The sequence below is a fragment of the Neoarius graeffei genome, chromosome 10 (assembly GCF_027579695.1).
Source record: "Neoarius graeffei isolate fNeoGra1 chromosome 10, fNeoGra1.pri, whole genome shotgun sequence".
NCBI lineage: Eukaryota > Metazoa > Chordata > Actinopteri > Siluriformes > Ariidae > Neoarius > Neoarius graeffei.
Window position 1 is genome coordinate 87188084 of NC_083578.1, and position 22687 is coordinate 87210770.

At 42.4% G+C, this 22687-nt stretch overlaps 1 protein-coding gene across 1 annotated transcript in view; it reads right to left on the reverse strand.

Moving 5' to 3' along the window:
* LOC132893563 (long-chain-fatty-acid--CoA ligase ACSBG2-like) overlaps positions 1-22687 on the reverse strand; it is a 37355-nt gene that overhangs the window by 4077 nt on the left and 10591 nt on the right. Inside the window, exons 3-13 of the mRNA XM_060932756.1 lie at positions 12006-12253; positions 10682-10770; positions 9478-9598; positions 8525-8605; positions 8261-8410; positions 7953-8123; positions 7320-7501; positions 6900-7142; positions 6191-6408; positions 5244-5383; positions 14-260 (exon numbers count right to left, since the gene is read on the reverse strand). Coding sequence (XP_060788739.1) covers positions 14-260; positions 5244-5383; positions 6191-6408; positions 6900-7142; positions 7320-7501; positions 7953-8123; positions 8261-8410; positions 8525-8605; positions 9478-9598; positions 10682-10770; positions 12006-12253 — 1890 coding nt within the window. The remainder of the gene's footprint in view (positions 1-13; positions 261-5243; positions 5384-6190; positions 6409-6899; positions 7143-7319; positions 7502-7952; positions 8124-8260; positions 8411-8524; positions 8606-9477; positions 9599-10681; positions 10771-12005; positions 12254-22687) is intronic.

Consider the following 22687-nt stretch of genomic DNA (forward strand, 5'->3'; position numbering starts at 1 on the left):
CATACATACATACCGAGCTCTCCTCCAGGGATGGAGAAGTCCTGCTTGAGGATGGTGAACCTCTGGATGAGCTGGGTGTTGGACATGGTACTCTTGTTCACGCTGTTAATGCCATCCTGGATGGCGGTGTGGACAAGGCTGTCGTGTCCCTCACAGATCTCCGACACCCGTGTGGATGAGCTGCCCAACTTTCTACACCAGTCCACAGCCTCAGGGGTGAGTTCATCCTCTGGGGCACCTGTCTCACTGTTTACCTGGCACTGAAAGACAGACAGAGGGACAAACAGAGAGAGAGAGAGAGAGAGAGAGAGACAAAAATAAAGAGGTAGAACCACAAAGACAGAAAAAAAGGTAGAGACAAAGAAAGAGAGAGACATGAAAGGTGGGAGAGAGACAAAAACAGAGATTCTAAGTTATACATGATCATTTCAATGACAAACTGGATTTATATCTATGATAGGGTGTCAACTTTATCAGTCCCCCATAATGGGGTGTGTGTGTGTGTGTGTGTGTGTGTGTGTGTGTGTGTGTGTGTGTGTGTGTGTGTGTGTGTGAAATTTTTATGGTACCATTTAATCTGCAAACACTCTAAACTCTCGTTTGAAAGACTTAAAGACTTCATACCTGAAGGTTCAGACGAATTAAAAACTAACCACTCAAAGACATTCTGCATTAACATTATTATCTGTAATCATTTACACAGCTGTCTGATTAAATGCTTTGATAAAAAGGCAATAAAAATGCAATAAACTATGATAAAATAAAGAAATGAAAAATATCACAGGAGAGTGCTGTGGAATAAAGAAGCAATATGATATTCATTTTTATGGAAACATATGTGAAAATCATCCTTCAGATCCATTTGTACATGAACGTTACTGCTGTCGTGGTCTTTATTGTGTATTTTTCTAGAAATTGTGTATGAACTTCCCTTTTAAAAGGGAACTAAAGTTCTTTAGTTTTTCATTATGATGAAAATTAGAACGTTTCCCTGGCTTGTGATGTGTTCCTTCGTTATTTTTTTCGAAATGCTACACATTTTTAGTTTGAATAAATCACTGAGTCAGTTACAGACACAGATTTGCATCTCTAATAGAAAGATGTAATTTAATTGCTCATCTAAAATAAGCACATCAGACGAAGTGAAGGTGTTCTGACAGTGTGAGGAAAGTGCAGTTGCTGAAATCCACCAGCAGGTGGAGACAAACAGCACATACACGAGAATGCAATCATTTCGTTCTCTCATCTCATATTTACAACAACAGGGAATTTAACTGGTACCTAATGACTATAATGACAGTCCATAAAGATGACAATTGTACAGAATTATGGCTCTTGTTAATGTTTTGTGGAGCATCATAAAGCATACAAGTAAACAGGATTTTTGCTGCATCAGGACTTTCCTGAGCTCCTGAGAAAATATCTCAAAACCTCAACATCAGCAAGATTAAGACCAGACTGAAAACATCCAGAGCAGGAATTACTCATCACCATGCTAACCACTTTCCATTGTGTTTAAAAACACTTTCAGATCAGTCGAGCATCTGTGAGATGATTTGAGAGAAAAAGAAAGAAAAATAAATTTCTTTTCATGGAACAGGTTCACGTTCAGAACTGTGACTGGATGGCACCTTATATAGAATGTAAACAATTCACAAAAAAAACTCCATGTTTGTAGCTAATTAAAGACCTAACATTCACCGTAGGCGGCACGGTGGTGTAGTGGTTAGCGCTGTCGCCTCACAGCAAGAAGGTCTGGGTTCGAGCCCTGTGGCCGGCGAGGGCCTTTCTGTGCGGAGTTTGCATGTTCTCCCCGTGTCCGCGTGGGTTTCCTCCGGGTGCTCCGGTTTCCCCCACAGTCCAAAGACATGCAGGTTAGGTTAACTGGTGACTCTAAATTGACCGTAGGTGTGAATGTGAGTGTGAATGGTTGTCTGTGTCTATGTGTCAGCCCTGTGATGACCTGGTGACTTGTCCAGGGTGTACCCCGCCTTTCGCCCGTAGTCAGCTGGGATAGGCTCCAGCTTGCCTGCGACCCTGTAGAAGGATAAAGCGGCTAGAGATAATGAGATGAGATGAGATGAGACATTCACCGTACACCAGGGTTTTTCAAAGTGTGGGGCGCGCCTCCCCTAGGGGGCGCCAGAGTTCTTCAGGGGGGCGCAACGTGAGGAAAAATAAACCAGAATAAGTTACTATTGCGAACATTTAGTGAACTTCAGCTAGCCTTTGCCAGAGACAAAATGGATCGATTTTTAGTACCTAAAGCTACAGTGAGTGAGGAGACAGAGTCTGGGCCAAGCAAAAAAAAACCACACCCTCCAGGATTTCGCGATGTTGCGATTTGCAACTTCAAAGCAAATTCAACCAATCCCCGCGAATTCAGGGCGGTGTTGCAATTATATCCAATCACCGCAACCTTCCCGCAAATTTGACCAATCGTTGGCATCGTCTTGAGGTGACGTCGACAAACTACCTTCCACCTTACTTCCATGTATACGTTCAAGAGAAGCACTATGCACGCAGTGTTGCCAGATTGGGCGGTTTCAAATGCATTTTGGCGGATTTTGAACATATTGGACTGGAAAACGTCAGCAGTATCTGGCAACATTGCATGATGTGCGAGTCAGTGTTTATATAGGCTTAAATTGTTACTGAAATTGTGTTATGTTTACAGTGAAGGACTGTGTGCACTTTACATTATTTTTACTTAATACAAGAAATTAATGGATGCCAACATTTTTGCCAAAATGGTATTTTATTTTCCATTGTTTAGGCAGCTTCAGCATCATACTGTGAGATTCTGTTCAAATTGTTGTTTTTTTTCTTCTATGAAGCCTGAGCCATTTATTTTATTAGTTTATAATTATTGTTTAATTTAGTCTTCAGGAGAGACTGCCTGCACACAGTACTAGTATTAATAGTTTTTTTTCTTACATGAAAGCTGAGGCATTTATATTATAAGGTAACTTCATGTTGTGCTGTGAGGTTCTATGCACTTTAACTTTTGAACCAACAGGTGCATTTGGATAAGTAAAGCCTATTTTTCTGCATTTTTGTAGTCCTGGTAATCTTTTATATTGGTAAAGTTGTTTATAGGACCATTTCTCAGTGTCTCTGTTTTTTTAATCAATAGTTTTTCAGTAATAACTTAATATTTAACATATCACTCAATTTTAATCACAAAAAGAGAAAATCGCAACAATTTCTCGCAACTTTCACTTCCTCCCGCAATGTAATCGCAACAAAAACCTAAAAAACACCGCAACTTTCATCGCAATTTTTTGGAAAACCCCCCGCAACATCAGACATTTTAGCCCACAACAATCACAAAAAAGGCCCGCGGAATCCTGGGGGGACTGAAAAAAGAAGGAAGTATGACCACGATTATTTAAAGTTTGGATTTTCCTGGACTGGATCTGAAGATGCTCCACTGTCACAGTGTGTTGTCTGCCAAGAGGTGCTAGCTAACGATGCTATGAGATGTTTAAAATGTGTAAAAAAAGATGTTTTAAAAAGCACAGATGTTTAAAATGTGTAAAAGAAAAAAATAAAAATGTGTACATACATGTCAACCTATACGGAATGTCCATATTTTATACGGATTTGATTCAATAAACGTCGTATACGGGCGTATAAATAAAGTTATATGGATTCTTTAAAAAAAACTTCAATATTTATTTAGAGCTATAATCAATTCCCACGATGATAAAAGCGCGCATAACATTTACAAACGTACTGTACACCACAGACAGCCAGTAAAGAGTCTTATGAAATCGCGCGTTATCTTGTGGTAGCGAGACTTCGTTCCACTTTTGATCATGCGCACGCCGCACTGCGAGAATCCCACCAACCGTGAAGTCATAAACGCCGGCTTCTGCGTAGAATCATACGTCATCCTCGCCCGAGAATAAAGATGCCTCATTCATGTGCTGCGTTTAACTGTACCAACACGTTTACCGTCCAAACGAGATCACATGGGATTACCTTTCACAGGTGAGACTGGAAAAATACTTTTCATTGTATTTGGTCATTATAACGTAATTTTACGAACAGATTTTCCTGACTTTATGGCTAATATGAAGTCTCGCGCATAATAGCAGCTCGGTGAAACCTGTCTCCAAACAACGAAGTATTTCCTTCGTAACTACGCTGATAACACTTTGTGTTTTTGACAAACATTGGAGCTTTGTATTCATTCTGAAGGTTTATTGTTATTAATATTGAATAAAAAGTAACTGGGATATATCATTGTTGATTATCATTCAAATTTTAGGTAAATTATTTTAATTTGCATCTTATATGGATTTTATAAGGGAAATACGGATTTTGGAGTTGGTTATACAGGTTTGATTGACATGTATGTGTGTACAACAACAACCATTTTTTAAAAAAATACGAATGGAACATTAAGTATAGCAACAACAAAAATTGAGAGGGGGCGCTGTTGTTTATTTGCTCTCTGAGGGGGGGCTGACTCTCCCACACTTTGAAAACCCCTGCTGTAGACCATCCTACACTGTAACAATAGAGATGGAATGAACAAATGAATCTTTTCAAATGAATCACCAAAAAAACAAACTGTGTTGTGATTCATTCGTCTGAGTCAGAGTCTTTGTCCTTCACGTGTCTACAAGCAACAAACTGCAACATGCAGTATCAGTCTTTCTGGAAGTGTTAGCCCCCTGAACAAAAAGAACTCACTCACGTCAGTGAACAAAAATTTCTACACAACAACCAACATGGATACGAGCGCAAACGCAACTTTACTCTGAACAAATGAATCACAAATCAGTCATTTATTACATACTTCTACCACATCAATGCTGAATTCTTGAATCTGATTGGTCAAAAGGTGTTATGGCCCACATAACTGCATAAAAAAGTGTGTGTGATTGTTGGTTTGGTAACATTTTCTATTAGGAAATGTTTATTTAACATTTGTTTTAACATTATTTAATGTTTGTTTAATCCTGGTTACCTTCACGAGAAGAAAAAAGGAAGCTGGAAAGGGAACAACTGCATTGTTGAGAACTGTAACTGTAAATATAAATGGATAAAAAGTATGATGTGTTGTCTTTAGCACATTGTTAGTGTTTATGTTGCTATGGTAGAAAATGAATAGAACACTGAGACAGAGTGGTGTGGTGTTATAGGAAAGTGAGCTTCAAGGGGCCTCATCACACCAAGCCGTCGTTGACTGTTTTACTGTAACAGCACAACCCCAAGTGGCATGTATGTACCTTGATGGTGAGCAGCATGGAGAGGAACTTGCGCTTTTCCCCGATTAGCATAGCCTTGCTGATGATGGGTATAGCCTCCTTCACCATGCCCTCAATGGGCACTGGGGGAATGTTCTCTCCTCTGGCAGTGATGATCAGTTCTGTCTCACACACACACGCAGTGATTCACATTTTAAAAACTGCACTTACAAAAGACCTTAGCTGTTGTTTCTTGTTTTGTTTGCAACATGGTGTAATAAACATACTATTACAGCTCACAGCTGCTTGAGGCACTGACGACCCCTTGACCGAAGGCCCCTCGAGCCATTGATGACCCCTTGACCGAGGGCCCCTCAAGCCAACGGTTCGTGATCCCTTAAGAGCCCTTAACCATTAATGATCCCTTGACTACGCACCCTCAACTGTTAATGATCCCTGGACCAAGGGCCCCTCGACCTGTTGACGACCACTTGACCGAAGGCCCTTGACCTATTGATGATCCCTTGACCGAGGGACACTCGACCTGTTGACAATCCCTTGACCAAGGGCCCCTCGACCCCCTCACGGTTCCTTGACCAAGGGCTCTCGACTATGAATGATCCCTTGACTAAGTGGCCTCAGCCTGTTAATTATCCCTGGACTAAGAGCCCTCAACCATGAGTTATCCCTTGACTAACAGCCCTCAACCCTCAAGGGCTTTTTAAATGTCTTTAATTCCTTGTTTTTTTAAACCCTGCACTTAAGTCCTTCTTTTTAAATAAAGATCTTTGAGACTGAGTGCAATAAATTACTGTAGATTTAAACTCTGGGTACAAATTAGAGTTAAACTGGTGGCTGTAAGGTTCCATTACAGGTTAGCTAAATTAGCATTGTAACTGCAGCACAAAACTTTAAATTTTTATTTCTAAAATTCCTTCCCTGAAGCGTGTGTGTATATATAGGGTTTACAGGGTTTATATATGTGCTACCTTTGATGCATCCTGTAATGTAGAGAAAGTTGTCCTCATCGTGTTTGCCCAGGTCTCCGGAGTGCAGCCAGCCGTCTGCATCCAGTGCCTCCTTGGTCTTGTCGGCCATGTTCAGGTAGCCCATGAAGACATGACGGCCCCACAAGCAGATCTCGCCGTTTTCATCTGAGTCAGGGTTAAAGATCTTCGTCTGGCAACCTGCGATTACCTTCCCGCAGCTGGCAAGAAAAACGACATACGGATCAGTACAAACCACAAATTTATGATAAAGCGCTCGTTATATCAATACAATATAGTTTCCATAGTAATGGCTAGTTCACAGGGACTTGCAAGGTAGATGCTCTACTTAAAGGAATAAAAACAAACTAAAAACGAGTGTGGCCATTCACATAATGAAGGTTTCTCTAAGGAATTGTACATATTTAACATAGAACGAGTTATGGAAGGTGTCTCCAGTGTTTAGCGGTTTCTTGCAGAAAGAGAGAGGAAAAAAGAGGTTGGTGCAAGAGGGATTGTTTATAGCTGCTATAATGCAAGTGAAAACTGGAATTTGTTTCATGGACGTTCCACAACATTACATGCAACTGTAAATGGATAAAAATTTTGGGATCTGGATAAAGCAGTTAAGAGGAATGATGAATGTGTGTGTGTGTGTGTGTGTGTGTGTGTGTGTGTGTGTGTGTGTGTGTGTGTGTGTGTGTGTGTATACCTGGTGAGTCTGGAGGCCTCAGGCAGGGACATGCTGTGTGGTCCGGTGCTCTCACTCATGCCGTACAGCTCATACAGCGGGATGTCCAGGCTGAAGAAGAACTCCAGCGTGTCCTTGGTGATGGGTGCGCCACCTGTGTAGCAGCGAGCGCAGCGATCCAACCCCAGCACCTTTCTCACTTTCCTGAACACTGAATGCTTGGCCAATCGATAGTTCAGAGGCATGCGGGTCATTGCACCGTTCCTAAAATGGAGAAAGATAAAATCATCATCTGCATCTGTCTTACAAACAGAATTAAACTCTACAAACAACAAGAAGTTTATTCATCCTCCTTCTGGGTGTGAAGGGGTGTGTGTGTGTGTGTGTGTGTGTGTGTGTGTGTGTGTGTGTGTGTGTGTGTGTGTGTGTGTGCATACATACTGCTCCAGCTTGCTCAGGTTGATTTGCAGGCCCACGTTTTTGGCCCAGGACACCACTTTCCGTCTCACAGCAGACGATTTGGCTTCTACTGCCTTCATCTTCTCCTGCATCTTCTCCCAGACCCTGGGAACTCCCAGGAACGCCGTGGGACGCACCTCGCGCAGGGTGTTCACCAATGAGCCCTGAGAAATGGACAGAATTACAACACACATCTGACATAGCAACAAGCAAACCTGGTAACATTCCTGATAAATTATCCAAGTACAGGTTTGTCAAAACTGGAAATTGGAAAATCATTGCATCTTTGGGTATTTTTGTCTTGTTTTGTCTTCAAACTTCAGATATCAAGTGTAGGTGACCCTGCATCCAGTGTAACATCAGATTCCTGCTCTTGGCTAACAGGAGCGGAACCCAATGTGGTTATGTGGCTGTAGTCCATGTGCTTCAAGGTTTGATGTGTTGAGATGCTTTTCAGCTCAGCACAGTTGTAAAGAGTGGTATCACCGAGATTTTTTCCCCTCATTCTGATGTTTGATCTGAGCATTAACTAAGGCTCTTGACCTTCATCTACAGGATTGTTTTGCGCAGTTATTCCTAATAAAATGAGTGCTGAGTGCTCTCTCACACACAAACCTTGAGAACGTCAGGCTGGGCGAAGTACGTGGCTCCTCCGACCCTCATAGTGGTCCAGATGTCGACTATCTGGGCAGTGATGTGGCTGAGGGGCAGGTAGCTCACCACCACCTCCTGAGCTGATTCTGACAGGTTGGCTGTATAAGTTGCCGTAAACGCCGTCCACGTCAACTACAACCGAGAATCAGAGCAAAAGTTTTAGCACCCTGCACTGACACTACCACTTTATGTGGATATTGATATCGTGCTGATTAAAACAGAAGAACTGTGTGTAAATAGATGTGTGTGTGTATCAGGGTTCAGCTCACGTTATCATGGCTGAGCATGACCCCCTTTGGCTGCCCAGTGGTTCCTGAAGTGTAGATCAGCGTGCAGCACTGATTGGGTTTCTGGGACGCGATGATATCATCAAGTGGAGCATCTGGCTCATTGCAGCCCAGTTCCATAAACTCCTCCCACTTTGTAGAAGGAAAGACAAACACAGCACAAGAAAAGGACATCATTTAGATTATGGGTCTTCACAGTGAAAATTGTGTGTGTGTGTTTGTGTACATGTAGTGAATGATTTGTACCGAGTAAAGGTTTGGTTTCTTCTCTTTCAGAGGGCCTTTGTACTGGATAATGGCTTTCAGGTGAGGCAGCTTGTCTTGGATCTGAAATAAGAAACACACAGGAAATGATACACCTCCAAAAAAAAATATCCTCCACCCACTTCATGCTGACTCAGACTGCATACTCCTGACTTCTATCGTATGTATGTATATAAAGTATATACATTACAATCACTTGCATAAGTATTCACACCCCCCAGTTGAACTTTTTCACATTTGCAGCAGCATCATCAGCTTCTCTCATTGCAAACCATCATTCAATCATTCCATGTTCTGTCTGCGATGTGCCAGTTCTTCATGTCCATGGTCACACTTTTAAGGCTTAGGAATTAAAATCCTGGGCATGGAATGACACTCAACCTTTTTTCCCCAAAACTCAGTCTCAAGGCTCTGTTCAGCTTTTTGTTATTTAAGTAAGAAGCCTGTATGTTGAACATAAGGCTGGGCAATATGAAAATTTAATATCGATATTGTGATAAGTTACATCACAATACACTTTGCTGAGATATCGCATGTATCGTGGTGTCATTTTCTTTAATAGTATTTATAAACACCGACTAAAAGCAGATGATTTGATGTTAAACTTGTATTGTTGTACTGAAACCTTAGGACTAGGACTTAGGACATAGATTCGTGGCCATGTGGAATGAATAAGAACGACCAGATTGGAATTCCTGTGGCTTTTCCTCAATGCATCTTAATGCACATCACCATCATCAACTTTCACCAGGTCAGTACAACAACATCAGAAATTACAGTAGAGATGAAACCAAAACTCACTTACTAATGTGACGCATCAGTTTATTGGACAGATCCGATTTCAGATCAAATACTTTTTCAGTTTCAAACACATACCCTGAATTGCACCCAGAGGTTGTGTGTGAATGCAGCCTGAGATCGTGGACCGTCTTTACCTGCAGGATCTTCTGCAGCTGTTTGTGGTTCTGCACCACGAGGATGTTGGCCTGGGAGTTCTCAGCAACGTACTGACACGCCTCCGGGGAGTTGGTGGTGTAGATGCCCACAGCAAAACCTCTGTCAGGCCAACACACAACAGCGTGAGTAACTCAATTAAAGAAATAGGCTACTTATTTATAAGAAGAAATGCTTTAGTGGGAACAGGAGCTACTTAAATTCATCTCATCTCATTATCTCTAGCCGCTTTATCCTGTTCTACAGCGTCGCAGGCAAGCTGGAGCCTATCCCAGCTGACTACGGGCGAAAGGCGGGGTACACCCTGGACAAGTCGCCAGGTCATCACAGGGCTGACACATAGACACAGACAACCATTCACACTCACATTCACACCTACGGTCAATTTAGAGTCACCAGTTAACCTAACCTGCATGTCTTTGGACTGTGGGGGAAACCGGAGCACCCGGAGGAAACCCACGCGGACACGGGGAGAACATGCAAACTCCGCACAGAAAGGCCCTCGCCGGCCACAGGGCTCGAACCCGGACCTTCTTGCTGTGAGGCGACAGCGCTAACCACTACACCACCGTGCCGCCCGCTACTTAAATTAATTTGGATATAAAGGAAGCCACAAAGAACTGCAGATATTTAGAACTAAACAGAGACAAGACACAGCTGGTTGTGTTTAAAAAAATAATCTAAATAAATATTAAATGATCTGATTCAATTTGTACTATTTTTACATATTGTTACAGAAAAATTAATGTCATTAGTAGGAAAAAAAAGGTTTTTGGTCAAATAATAGCAGACAGTACATCAATAATACAATACACTGTCATGTACATGTGGCTAATTTGTGTGGGGGGGGGGGGTTACATTTTATTTGACCCATATGAAGAATGAACAAGATTTTTAACAACCATATTATTATTATTATTATTATTATTATTAGGAGTAGTAGCAGCAGCATTGGGGTCATACTGTTAAAGGAAAATAATCACTGATGCAGTGGTGTGATGATGCAGAGTTCTTGTTACTACCCTGAAGATGATTAGTTTCCTATAACAGCACGTCCTGAAGTGTTTTGTTTGCCAATGATTACAATTTTTATTGCCTGATAAGCAGCATGTAATTCTTTTTGTATCATGTGTTATGAATTGCAGAGATGCACAGAGATATAAACTAACTAAATAACACACTGACCCAGCCAAAATCGCTCCAATGTCAGAGATGAACCACTCAGGAGAGTTGCAGCCCAGGATGCCGACTCCATGGTAGCGCTGCAGGCCGAGCTGTAAACACACACAAAGCACAAATTAGCACACACACACACACAATTATAAATCTTCCAATATTTTCCATGGTTAAAAATACATACTATAATGTTATCATCGGGCCGCACGGTTGTGTAGTGGTTAGCGCTGTCACCTCACAGCAAGAAGGTCCGGGTTCGAGCCCCGTGGCCGGCGAGGGCCTTTCTGTGCGGAGTTTGCATGTTCTCCCCGTGTCCGCGTGGGTTTCCTCCGGGTGCTCCGGTTTCCCCCACAGTCCAAAGACATGCAGGTTAGGTTAACTGGTGACTCTAAATTGAGCGTAGGTGTGAATGTGAGTGTGAATGGTTGTCTGTGTCTATGTGTCAGCCCTGTGATGACCTGGCGACTTGTCCAGGGTGTACCCCGCCTTTCGCCCGTAGTCAGCTGGGATAGGCTCCAGCTTGCCTGCGACCCTGTAGAACAGGATAAAGCGGCTACAGATAATGAGATGAGATGTTATCATCAGAACCTATTTTATACAATTAAAACTTAGCCGGAGTTGAAATAAAGACTGCAGCTTTCTCACTATGACCGACTGCATGCGGCTGAGCAGAAAAGAAAACACCAGAAAACAAACTGCATCTTTTGAGGCGTTTCAATCAAGCATTCAACAGCACTGTGGTATGAACACGTTTCACAAACAGGATGAAGTTCAAACATTGGAAAAGTGAAAAGGACAGAACGAGGGCCTTGAATCTGTTTTGCTCCTTTTCCTCGTTTCCTCTGTTTTATTCCACAGTGTACTCGAGGTTAATGTCCTCTAATAGCCTTAAAAGGGGCAATGAACCCGTATGTTTGTAAATGATCCACAGAATCGTGGTTAATACCCTGCTGGGTTACATTAGAATTCAAAATGTTGTTAAATATGATCACACCTTAAGATAAGATATTGGCTAAAACACAGTAAAGCTGAGGTCGGTGTATGACGAGAGAAAACAAATTAAATTTAATATGGGAGCGTTTATCTGAGACAGAGACACTGCTGTGTCCTCAGATACACCAGATACAGGAAGTGGGATCTGGAACACTGCTCAGGTTCGTGTCAGTGACCATTTCAGAATAAAATTCTCCATCTAGGGTTGAGACAATTTTTCCATTTCGGCATAAAAATTCCACGAACATGGAACGACATTTCAAAATTTAATATAAAATATACACATCATGATCAGCTCCCTCTCTCTCTCGCTCATATGCAGTCATTTCTCTATCCTGACCTTGAGGAAGCTCTTGGCAGCGGTCCGACAGTCTTTGTAATAATCTTTGTAGCTCATTTCCCTCCATTCCTCTCCTTCTTTCCAGCTGAGCGCCAGCCGGTCGCCGAATCGCTCCACGGTACGTGTGAACAGCTGGTTCACGGTGAGAGGAGCTTCAGCCGCCGGCCCTGAATCACCCATCCTCAGCTTCACCTCACCGTCCCTCTGCGACGTCCACAGAGCTGAGCCTGGGGCTGCTGAGACGGGAGCTGCAGGTCAGAGGTCAAACAGTCAGACACTGTGTACACCAAAGAACAATTCTTATTCAAATAAATATCAGGAAGAACTTGTGGTTTAGGTGATGATCCCGAGTCCAGGTTATACCAAAGTTCAAAACTTTGCCTTGTTGTAAAGTTTTCTGCGGCTTGCTAATCAGCTAGTTAGGACGCAGGATAACATTTGTAAGATAAGCGCATCATGGGTAATACGAACACCCGGCCACTCGGCTTACTTTTATTTAATAAATCAAATCACGAAGAAATAGAAAGTTCATGAAAGAAAGGCTAACATCATCTCATCTCATTATCTGTAGCCGCTTTATCCTTCTACAGGGTCGCAGGCAAGCTGGAGCCTATCCCAGCTGACTACGGGCGAAAGGCGGGGTTCACCCTGGACAAGTCGCCAGGTCATCACAGGGCTGACACATAGACACAGACAACCATTCACACTCACACCTACGGTCAATTTAGAGTCACCAGTTAACCTAACCTGCATGTCTTTGGACTGTGGGGGAAACCGGAGCACCCGGAGGAAACCCACGCGGACACGGGGAGAACATGCAAACTCCGCACAGAAAGGCCCTCGCCGGCCACGGGGCTCGAACCCAGGACCTTCTTGCTGTGAGGCAACAGCGCTAACCACTACACCACCATGCCGCCCCAGGCTAACATCAGTAAAATATATTTTAACATCAAATCAGTTACTGGTAGCAACTTGTTTGGTCCATACTACAGTTGAGTGCAAAAGTCTGTGCACCCTGTATGAAGGGATATTTTTATTTTTAAAAATACAACTTTGCATCTCCCATTTTTGAGTGCACTAAAAAGATTCTCTAAACCCTAGTACATGTACCATTTACCTCTAAAACACCCTCTGATCCATTTTGATCAAGGTCTTTTTTATTTTTCAAATATAACAAACAAAAAAAAAATACAATTCGCACATGAGACAATCAAATCTAGTTCCTGTCCATACAAACAAATCTCCCAATGCCCCCCACCCACATGTACTGGACCCCAAGCAAATTTCAATACATCCAGACATCGACACATACACAAACTAGGTAAATAAAAAAGAAAGCCATAACAGAGAGAGTAAAAAAAAAAAAAAACAGGTACAAATATACATTTGGGTTACGTAGATATGTTAATAGCTGCCGTGCCTTCAACAAAGGAAATAAATGGCTGCCAAATGATATAGAATTTCCTGATGGTCCCTCTTACAGTATATCTAATTTTTTTCTAAATGAACATGACTCATGACCTCCCTAATCCACTGGCCATATGTTGGGGGGAAAGCATCTCATCTCATCTCATTATCTCTAGCCGCTTTATCCTTCTACAGGGTCGCAGGCAAGCTGGAGCCTATCCCAGCTGACTATGGACGAAAGGCGGGGTACACCCTGGACAAGTCGCCAGGTCATCACAGGGCTGACACATAGACACAGACAACCATTCACACTCACATTCACACCTACGCTCAATTTAGAGTCACCAGTTAACCTAACCTGCATGTCTTTGGACTGTGGGGGAAACCGGAGCACCCGGAGGAAACCCACGCGGACACGGGGAGAACATGCAAACTCCACACAGAAAGGCCCTCGCCGGCCCCGGGGCTCGAACCCGGACCTTCTTGCTGTGAGGCGACAGCGCTAACCACTACACTACCGTGCCGCCGGGGGGGGGGGGAAGCATCTTTCCATTTAAACAGGATAAGTCTCCTGGCCAACAAAGAGCAGAAGGCCATCATGCCTAGGTGGTTCCCAGAAAAAGAGGCCCCCACTGGAGCCACACCAAATAATGAAATCAGAGGAGATGGGTGCACTGTCTTCCCACATATTCTGGAGAATGCCTCAAAGATAGAATGCCAAAAACTGTAATCTGATCCATTTTTGGAGCCAAGGAGAGTTGATTAAATATTGGCCCCAAATTGCCACATATGTTCTCACATATTCCTCCTGAAATCACTGTTAGCATAAGTATTCACCCCCTCCTCAACCCCTAAGACTTTATTAGGATCATGTCATAAATCCACACAAAATAGACCAGAATATTAAATCAGTACAAATTAACCATCAGAAATGTAGTTGAATGGAGTCGAGCTTTGTGTAATTCCAGTGTCACATGATCTCAGTATGAATACACCTGTCCCAGGAAGAACCTATAGTTTGTTAGAGAATATACTTCAAAACATGCTATGGGTGTGTGTGTGTGTGTGTGTGTGTGTGTGTGTGTGTGTGTGTGTGTGTGTGTGTGTGTGTGTCACGAGACAGTGCAAAGCATCTATAGGTTGGCGAGGTTATATCTAACTTTACAAGAAATATTATCACCCAAACGCATTCAAAGGTTGACATTTTTATTATTGATTTTTTTTTGCACTGCTCTTTTTAAATTTATGTAGTTCACTTCAGTTTCTGTCTCTTTATTAAGTGATTATCAACACCCATAATGTCTCAGGAAGCCGAAGCATGTGTCAATTGACTTTTAAAATCACTAGTAAAATTTATCCATCCATTATCTGTAGCCGCTTATCCTGTTCTACAGGGTCACAAAGTTACCCTCTCTCTCTCTCTCTCTCTCTCTCTCTCACACACACACACACACACACACACCATGTTTTCCAGAGCATCGAGGCTCAGTAGACTGCAGCAGCTCATTTGCAGTATCTGGGCAACACAAATTTATGCTGACATTAATATTGCATGGCAAAACCAAATATTGCATGGCAAAACCTTTGGAACTCTCTGCCTCCTCATATCTGTAACTCTGACTCTCTCCCCATCTTCAAGTCTAAACTCAAAACTCGCCTGTTTAAGATTGCTCACTTATTTTAACTTCTATTACACTTTCCTTTGTTTCTTTTATGTATGTTGATTTTATTTATTGTTGTTTTTATTCACTGTGCAGTGTCCTTGAGTGTCTTGAAAGGCACTTATAAATAAAATGTATTATTAAATATATCCATCCATCCATCCATTATCTGTAGCCACTTATCCTGTTCTACAGGGTCGCAGGCAAGCTGGAGTCTATCCCAGCTGACTACGGGTGAAAGGCGGGGTACACCCTGGACAAGTCGCCAGGTCATCACAGGGCTGACACATAGACACAGACAACCATTCACACTCACATTCACACCTACGCTCAATTTAGAGTCACCAGTTAACCTAACCTGCATGTCTTTGGGCTGTGGGGGAAACCGGAGCACCCGGAGGAAACCCATGCGGACACGGGGAGAACATGCAAACTCCGCACAGAAAGGCCCTCGCCGGCCACGGGGCTCGAACCCACTACATATGACACTACGGTACACCACCGAGCTGCCCACTAAAATATATATATATATATATATATATATATATATATATATATATATATATATATATATATATATATATATATATATATATGCACACACAGTAGCATGTTTGGGCACCCTTACTGAAAATGTCTGTTACTCTGAATAGTTAAGTGAGCAGAAGATGAACTGATCACCAAAAGGCATACAGGTAAAGACGACACATTTCTTTTCAGCATTTTCTGCAAGATTTGTGTATTATTTTTGTATTGTACAATTGGAGATATGATTCCATTATATGATAATATGATAACATTCCTGGTTGTGTCTTGAGAGACTGTGCCGAGGAGCTCACAGATGTCTTTACAGACATCTTCAACATCTCATTGAGCCAGGCTGTTGTCCCCATGTGCCTCAAAGCCACCACCATCATCCCATTTGTAGCCTACAAATAAAAAAGTCATTCTTCTCCTGCGCAAGTTTCTATGACCCGCTGGGGTTCACTTCCTGTGTGACGTTCGCTGACTGAATGGAGAGAGCGGGAGGGTGGACTACTATCATGTCTCCACATCTTAAACAAGAGGTAAATATTGCAGTCTATCATTATTCAGAAACATCAATTTCAAACATGATATCAATATATTCGTCCACGTTAATGAGAGGCTCGCGAACATTAAATGACGTTAACCTCTGTTAGCCTATCAATGCATAGGGCCTGACTAGCCTTTGGTAACACACTAAACGAATTATCTTTCATTTTTGGCACTTTTTCTGTTTGTGTAGATGGGAAGACATACTGAGAATCCAAATCGCCAACATTTGAAATAATAATTGTTTTGAATTATTTCTTGTCTTATTTAATGAAGGTTGTAATAGAATTAGCCTACATTTGGCTTAAGCTGGATGAGACAGAGACAATTTTATAGCCATTTGTTAAACAGCTGACAGTTAACGTAATTAACCGTTCCGGGAACGAAATTTTTTTGTTCTAACCGGTTCGGGAACGTCTATTTAATGGTGGAACCCAAAACCGGAAACGTTAAAATTCTGTTTCTGTTTGGAACGAACCAATAGGAAAAAAATTCTGGTTCAAAGCCCTGCAACAATCTCCGTCTGAACGTGGAGAAGACGAAGGAGATTGTTGTGGACTTCAGGAGAGCGCACACCCAGCATGCTCCACTATCTATTGACGGTACTGCAGTGGAGAGGGTGAGCAGCACCAAGTTTCTGGGTGTGCACATCTCTGAAGACCTGTCCTGGAACAACAACACTGCATCACTGGCTAAAAAAGCCCAACAGCATCTGTACTTCCTCCGCAAACTGAGGAGAGCAAGAGTCCCGGCCCCCATCATGCACACATTCTACAGAGGCACCATCGAGAACATCCTGACCAGCTGCATCACCGTGTGGTACAGCGCCTGCACCGTGTCCTGCTGCAAGACTCTGCAGTGCATCGTGAGAGCAACTGAGAGGATCATTGGTGTCTCTCTCCCTAATCTAATGGATATATATAACTCCCGCCTCACCCACAAAGCCATCAGGATTGCAGGTGACCCCACCCACCCACCCATCTCACAGCCTCTTCAGCCTGCTGCCGTCGGGGAGGAGACTGCGGAGTCTCCGGGCCAAAACCAGCAGGCTCAAGGACAGTTTCTTTCACCAGGCGGTCAGGAGTAGACCCCGAAGCCGCCGCCAGGCACCGCTAAAACCGCCATTTAGAATTTGAGCCACCGCCAGCCAATAATTTTGTAAGCCAATTTGAGCCGCTATCTAATAAAATTTGGCTGAGCCACTAAGAATTGTGTACATCAAATAATGGGTTTATCCACATCATGAGCTACAAGAAAAGTGACACAAACATGATCAACTGTACACACTAGTAGTAACACAATAGAGACGTATAGGCATACACTGTAGAGATTTAGAACTGATATCACAGCACAGAGAGCCACCACAAGCTTGCCGTTGTGACTACCTGTCTGGCTTCCCGCCCCTCACACCGTTACCACGATACACTGGGGAACCCGGGAACCCACCCAGAGCATCAATCGACTCCGATATCGACGAGATGGCTGCATTCTTTGCCGCTGCTGAGGGAAAGTGTAAAGGTATTTTTTGTTTGTTTGTTTGTTTGTTTGTTTGTTTGTTTGTTTGTTTGTTTGTTTCACATACTTCGAGATTGATAAAAAAAAAGTACTCCACCACTCTACTTTCATCATAGTAAGATAGCTGCCAGTCCTTCACTGGTCATTGCTAGTGAGAGTAGATAGCTAGATGCCTTCCTCGAACAATCCAGATTAGCTTATTATTAGCATTGAACTACAATCTTGCTAGATTTGTATTTACAATGAAGTAAGAGACCAGGGGACCTGTGGTAATTTGCTATTTATTCCCCCCATTTGTTTGATCCGTTCGCCCGGATATATGCCACACAGTGACGTCCAGTATCAGCCATTTGTAGCCATAAACATTTTGGTGGCTGCAGCAGCCATTAAGGTTTTGGCTGAGTCAGCTAGCCAGCCAATAATTTCATCAGCCAGCCATTATCCTGAAAACAAACGGCTTCGGGGTCTAATCTAGAGTGTTTATACTGTTTGTGTTGTTTATTTCAATTATTCTATTTTTGAGTGTTAGTCTGTCGAGTTCTTATCTAGTGTTTATAGTGTTTGTATTGCTTATTTCAATTATTCTATTTTTATGAGTGTTTAGTCTATGTCTAGTTCTTATCGAGTGTTTATACTGTTTGTGTTTGTTTATTTCAATTATTCTATTTTTTATTTATGAGTGTTTAGCCTATGTCCAGTTCTTATCTAGAGTGGTTATACTGTTTGTATTGTTTATTTCAATTATTCTATTTTTTATTTATTGCATTGCCTGTTTGCACTGTGGGTCAGAGAGGACTGTAATTTCATCTGTGCTGTATGTCGAGCATGTATAGCATATTTGACAAAGTTGGCTTGACTTGACTTGACTTGGAGAGTAAAAAAAGAAAAGGAACACCATGCGAAAGTTTAGGCACCCCAATACATTTGAGTTCTCAGATAACTTTTACCAAGGTTCCAGACCTTAATTAGCTTATTGAGCTGTGGCTTGTTCAAATTCTTCGTTAGGAAAGGTCAGATGATGCAGATTTCAAAGCTGTATAAATTCTCTGACTCCTCAAACTTGTCCCTAAACTCAAAAGCCATGAGCTCCTCTAAGCAACTCCCTCGCATTCTGAATAATAAAATAATTGATCCTCACAAAGCAGGAGAAGGCTACAAGAACGTAGCAAAGTGTTTTCAGGTAGCGGTTTCCTCAGATCGTAATGTTATTAAGAAATGGCAGTTAACAGAAACAGTGGAGATCAAGGTGAGGTCTGGAAGATGAAGAAAACTTTCTGAAAGAACTGCTCGTTGGATTGCTAGAAAGGCAAATAAAAAACCCTGTTTGACTGCAAAAGGCCTTCAGAAAGATTTAGCAGACCCTGGAGTGGTGGTGCACTGTTCTACTATGCCGCGACATCTGAACAAATATGACCTTCATGGGAGAGTCATCCGAAGAAAACCTTTCCTGCGTCCTAGCCACAAAATTCAGCGTCTGAAGTTTGCAAATGAACATCTAAATAAGCCTGATGCATTTTGGAAACAAGTCCTGAGGACTGATTAAATCAAAATAGAACTTTTTGGCCACAATGTGCAAAGGTATGTTTGGAGAAAAAAGGGGGCCAAATTCCAGGAAAAGAACACCTCTCCAACTCTGAAACATGGGTGTGGATCGATCATGCTTTGGGGTTGTGTTGCAGCCAGTGGCCCAGGGCACATTTCATTGGTCAAGGGAAACATGGATTTGAATAAATACCAGCAAACTCTGGAAGCAAACATCACACCATCTGTAAAAAAGCTGAAGTTAAAAAGAGGACGGGTCCTACAATAAGACGATGATCCAAAACACACCTCAAAATCTACAATGGCATACCTCAAGAGACACAAGCTGAAGGTTTTGCCCTGGCCCTCACAGTCCCCTGACCTAAACATCATTGAAAATCTGTGGATAGATCTCAAAAGAGCAGTGCATGCAAGACAGCCCAAGAAACTTGTAGAACTGGAAGCCTTTTGCAAGGACGAATGCACAAAAATCCCCCAGGTAAGAACTGAAAGATTATCAGCTGGCTACAAAAAGTGTTTACAAGCTGTGATACTTGCCAAAAGGGGGTGATACTAGGTACTAACCATGCAGGGTGCCCAAACTTTTCCTTTTTTGTCATTTAGAAAATGTAAAAGATGAAAAAAAAATAGTTTTTGCTTAAAATATTAAGGGAAAGAGTCACCTTTAACTTTATGCCTTTTGGAGATCATTTCATCTTCAACTTGCTTAACTGTTCACAGTAACAGCAATTTTGACCGGGGTGCCCAAACTTTTGCATACCACTGTGTGTATATATATATATATATATATATATATATATATATATATATATATATATATATATATCCAATATGTGACTAATATGCCAAAGGGTGGTCAGCAGGCTGGTTCTGCATAAAACATATCATTCAATTATCTCAGGGCAATTATTGGTGTCTACATGAACACAAATCGTTGTTGACCTGTTAAATAAACCTAGGACAAACAGATCACCACTGCAGATATTAATTAAACTAGTCAAATTGAGTGAGTCTGGCTCACTAATCATACAGACCCTACGCTGTAAATCCAACATAACCAGGCCACCTGGAGCGGTTTTTGCGAATCAATGTAATTCGACAGGTTACATTGTTGATACAGTCTATATATACACCTACAGTCAATAACTTACTATTGGTTTTCATCTTCAAAAATCCAATAACACTGGGCTGTTCTTCTGAAGTCATCTTCTAACCAGATCTGAAACTTGTTCTGTTGGCGGTTTCCAAAATTGTGAAGGTGCACCGTGCAGAGCTCCTTTATGTCCTTTATGTCCCTGCTTCTGCTTCCACTTCTGCTTCCACTTCCCTGTGTTCTGAAAGTGTGGAATTTCAATCAACCAAAAATAAAAAAATAATAATAAGAAGAAGAATTTGAATGTGGAATTTGACCCATGTGTTTTTTTGTTGTTGTTGTTTGTTTGTTTGTTTGTTTGTTTTTGTGAAGGTGATCTGTATAATTACTCCAAGGCAGCTGTGTGCATTTTGAATCCCCAAACACACTCACTGTACTATAAAACCACATTTATCTTCCCTGGGTGATGTCTATAAGATATTTTCAAACCCTACACTGTGACAGCTGCGAATGAACACGAGCAGTTGCTATCCATCTATCCATCTATTCATCACAAGGGTGTAGGTTTGGTATTAACACTGGTGGGGACATAAACCCAGTGCCAACCCCCAGTGGTGCCAACTTCAGGTCAACATTAGAGGGTCACAATATTTTGTTCCGTTGTGTTCCACCAAAAGAGTCTCCATCATCTCTCCAAAGTCCAGACTTTTAAAATTTGAAGTTCAGAACTGTAGTAATTCATGAATAATAATAATAATAATAATAATAATAATAATAATAATAATAATAATAAGCAATTCATTTGATTAATTGCAAATCTTGCATGTGATGATTAACTCATTCTACCAATTTGCAAATGTGTTTTCCAAGCGAATAACGCACTGACTGTCAGGAGGGTGTACTGTATGTTCCTTTCCCGCATAAATGGGAGTAAAACACATCCGGAGCCTTAAACACTGCGTTCCATGAGGCTGGCAAGGGGAGTGGGCTCTCTTTTGTGGGATCTTTAACTAGTTTTAGAATGCTAGTTTGAGCTGATGTGTGATTAATCTAACTGTAAAACAGGAGGAGGGCTCTAGAACGTTTTTGACACGTTGATAGGTTACAATTTTACTTGGCAACAGAATCTATCTGAATTCTGATTGGTTGTTGTATCTGAATTCTGATTGGTGGTTGTATCTGAATTCTGATTGGTTGTTGTATCTGAATTCTGATTGGTGGTTGTTATATTATTGCTGAGAGTGTAGTGAAGATGCAAGGAGTAAATGTAAAGAAAGTTGGTGAATTCAAGTACCTGGGGTCAACTGTGCAGGAAAATAGGGGCTGCGATGGTGAGGTGAGAAAGAGAGTGCAGGCAGGGTGGAGCAGTTGGAGAAGGATTTCGGGAGTCATTTGTGATAGGAAAGTCCCAGCAAAAGTGAAAGGTAAGATGTATAAGACAGTAGTGAGACCAGCTGTGATGTACGGATTGGAGACCGTACCCTTAACGAAGAGACAGGAGGCAAAGTTGGAGGTGGCGGAGTTGAGGATGTTAAGGTTTGCGATGGGAGCTTGGACAGGATAAGGAACGAGCACATCAGAGGGACAGCACATGTGGAGAGCTTGGGAATTAAGCTAAGAGAGATGAGACTGAGATGGTATGGGCACATCCTGAGAAGAGATGCAGAGCATGTGGGAAGGAGAATGTTGAGGATGGAGCTGCCAGGCAAATGAAAACGAGGAAGGCCAAAGAGGAGATACATGGATGTGGTGAGAGAGAACATGAAAGTGGCAGGTGTGGTAGAGAAGGATGTGGAAGACAAGGAGCAATGGAGACGAAAGATCTGCTGTGGCGACCCCTAATCGGGAACAGCCAAAAGAAGGAGAAGAAGGTTGTTATATTATTGCGCTTTTGTTGTCTTCTTGAGCCCAGAGCATAGGAAGGGAGTGACAGGGTTCCGCCATAGGTGTAGAATTGGGTATAGACCAGTGGCGGCTGGCCTATAGGGAGCGCTCGGGCGCCACCCTCCCAGATTTGGAGGGGAAAATAAATATATATATATATATATATATAGGTGGCACGGTGGTGTAGTGGTTAGCGCTGTCGCCTCACAGCAAGAAGGTCCTGAGTTCGAGCCCCAGGGCCGGCGAGGGCCCTTCTGTGTGGAGTTTGCATGTTCTCCCCGTGTCCGCGTGGGTTTCCTCCGGGTGCTCCGGTTTCCCCCACAGTCCAAAGACATGCAGGTTAGGTTAACTGGTGACTCTAAATTGACCGTAGGTGTGAATGTGAGTGTGAATGGTTGTCTGTGTCTATGTGTCAGCCCTGTGATGACCTGGCGACTTGTCCAGGGTGTACCCCGCCTTTCGCCCGTAGTCAGCTGGGATAGGCTCCAGCTTGCCTGCGACCCTGT